Source organism: Lupinus angustifolius, unplaced genomic scaffold (genome assembly GCF_001865875.1).
Source record: "Lupinus angustifolius cultivar Tanjil unplaced genomic scaffold, LupAngTanjil_v1.0 Scaffold_253, whole genome shotgun sequence".
NCBI lineage: Eukaryota > Viridiplantae > Streptophyta > Magnoliopsida > Fabales > Fabaceae > Lupinus > Lupinus angustifolius.
The window spans coordinates 468,964-471,760 of record NW_017727367.1 but is presented as its reverse complement, the minus strand read 5'-3'; the positions used below and the strand labels follow the sequence as shown (position 1 = coordinate 471,760).

The 2,797-nt window shown below is 36.9% G+C and overlaps 1 protein-coding gene across 1 annotated transcript; it reads right to left on the bottom strand.

Moving 5' to 3' along the window:
* Window positions 1–1,113: 1,113 nt before the first annotated feature.
* On the bottom strand, window positions 1,114–2,504 carry LOC109340803. The gene is made up of 2 exons (XM_019578542.1): window positions 1,551–2,504; window positions 1,114–1,206 (listed from the first exon to the last, which is right to left on the bottom strand). The coding sequence occupies exons 1-2, from the start codon at window positions 2,502–2,504 to the stop codon at window positions 1,114–1,116; spliced, it is 1,047 nt and encodes a 348-aa protein (XP_019434087.1).
* Window positions 2,505–2,797: the final 293 nt, after the last annotated feature.

The window sequence follows — 2,797 nt, the reverse complement described above, 5'->3', positions numbered from 1 at the left end:
GCTCTTGGGTGAAGTGTTTCATTCAATTCTTTACTAGAATCATACAATTTAACTTTGCCTTTCATTTCAGTTATGCCATGTACACATGTTCAAGGAAGGATCTCAAAGGCTTGACATATGATTGTAATGAGGTTTGGCTACAAAGAAACTTTGTTTTTTTGGGATACAAAGAAGGAGGTAGACCATTAGTTCAACTCCAACTTCTTTCACTTGTTCACTTTGAAGTCCACTTTCAACTTTCTTTCACCAAATCATCGCTTATGCTACTAACCATTTTGGTTCTCCTTCTTCAATTGACTCTTTATTTTGAGTCTTCACTTATTTTAGCATGATTCACACTTTTTTTTTCACTGCGTCATGCTCATCATTCACATTTAATTGAAGAAGGAGAATTTCTGATTCACATTCCAACTCAGATACATAAATCACAATTTCGTCCATTTCCCCACATAACAATTAAAAACCATATGCACTAATGATCTTTCTCCATAGGTATGGGGATTGATGTATTTTTGTGTGGCTTGGGTACATGATTTTGAAAAAGAAATTTTCAGCTCAAAGGGCTACAAAGAATTGGATTCATGATTCATAAGGGTTGGCTTTCTGGCTGTAGCTTAACTCTCCTAAACCAGGCCTTAATCATTTCCTTGATATTCCATACTTAATGGCAATTGACCCAAAAATCAGGTAAAGCTAATTGACAAAATCCAGCAAAGTCACTCATTTGTATTTGGATACACTATCTCACCAGTTTGAAGGTTATTTTCCTTTGATTAAATTGTTCATTATTCAACCTATTCAGTATGTGTCTGATTTATGCATCCACATTCCGAAATCATTCAAACTTATAACACTAATCACTTATTATTCACAAGGCCTACATAATATTGTTTCTAGCATGAAAACACAATTGGATTTCTTTTTGAATTTTCTTCTAAACATGCACACATTATTGAGTTAAACACATTACTACTCATAGACAGACTAACACATACATGATTGAACACCCTTGAAATAAAAACAACTACATATAGTCACACACAACTACTTAAACATAAATGACTTGAAACATTGAAATGAAAGAACCCGTTTGTTGTTTTCCTCATATGCTCATCACCATATCACTTCTTCTTCATCATCATCTGCATCAGAACCAGATGGTCCACCATCTTCTGCGTCCCCTAGAAAAGTAGGCCTGACCCCAGGCTAGGGATACTGGACAGTGAAATCTCCAGGGCTCATCCAGAATTAGTTGTCTGGATATTAAATCTGTTGTGCTACATAAGACAATTGTTGACTCATGATGGAAAAGTGGAGTGCGTGCAAGTATTTTATGCAATGATTTATATACATCAAAACAATATTGGTAACAAAAATAGAATAACATGAAAACAGTAAAAGCTGGATTGCCTTCTAGGTAGCGCTTGTTTAACGTCATTAGCTTGACGCCTGTTTCTTTATATGTTTTCGAGGTGGATGATTGTAGTGAGCCACTCGACGTCACCACCCAAGTATGGTTTGACCACTTGTCCATTAATTATCCAGCTTACTTGAGATGATGGATCTTGCAATTTTATCGCTCCATCATTTGTTTTCAGGACTTCAATCGATCCTTGTTCTTCCCCGAGTGATAAAGAGCTGCTGATCACAATCGATTTATTACCTTCATCTTCCATACATGCATACTTCAAATGTGAAGGTAGCATTTTCAGGTCCAATTTCTCAGTTTCAATTTCATGAGTTTTGGTTACCTCCTCAGTTTGGACCTGTTGAGATGAAACCTCTCGGTATACACCTAGCTCTACTACACAAGTCTCAATACTATTACCATCATATGCATTTATGCCTTCAGGTGTAACCATCAAAGCTTTCTCTAAAAGACTGCTTTTGTGTAGATGTGTGTCATTCATGTATAGTTCTTCACTGATATCGACTCTGAAACAATGTTGCTTGTCCTTCGGAGGATGTATGGCTTCAAACACATTGAAGTTCACTTCATCGTCTTGTCCCCTGAATTTTAGCTTGCCTTCATCAACATCAATATTCACCCTAGCAGTCTTCATGAAAGGTCTACCCAATATCAGAGGAACTTCTCCATCCTCTTCAATATCCATTATCACGAAGTCAACTAGAAATACCAATTTGTTTACCTTAACAAGGACATCTTCTACAACCCCATACAGAAATTTCATTGACCTATCTGCAAGTTGCAGAGTCATCCTCGTGGGTTTGATCTCTAAATCTCCAATTCTCTTCAGCATAGACAAAGGCATGAGATTAATACTAGCACCCAAATCCAGTAGTGCTTTCCTGACAGATAACTCTACAATAGTGACTGGTATTGTGAAACTTCCCGGATCCTTAGTCTTTTCAGGTAAAGACTTCTGGATTATTTCACTACAACCGCCCTCAAATGTCACTGTCTCCTCATAAAATTTCTTCTTCCTTGTCAAAAAATCCTTCATGAACTTAGCATAAGTAGGCATTTGTTCCATGGCCTCCATGAAAGGTATATTGATCTAAAGGTTCTTAAATATGTCCATAAACCTTGTATATTATCTCTCCTTGTCTTTCTTGGAATGATTCTTTGGATAAGGAAGATTCTTCAATTCTGGCAGATCACTCTTCTTCTTTTCTTCCTCTTTTTATTTATTCATGTCCTTACTATTTGCATTTTCATCATCTTGTGTCTCTCCGGACTCATGTTTTTCTCCCTCAATCTCTTTTTCTTTCAGCACCTCTTCTTCCACCGCCACATTCTCACCAACATCCTTACCAATCACCTTCCCATTCCTAG

Excerpts from the sequence above, each read along its gene's own strand:
- LOC109340803 (XM_019578542.1), bottom strand. The coding sequence starts at position 2,504 with ATGGAGGCCATGGAACAAATGCCTACTTATGCTAAGTTCATGAAGGAT. Across the intron at positions 1,207-1,550 it reads TGCAAGATCCATCATCTCAA|CCTGGGGTCAGGCCTACTTT; the intron begins GTAAGCTGGATA and ends CAGTATCCCTAG.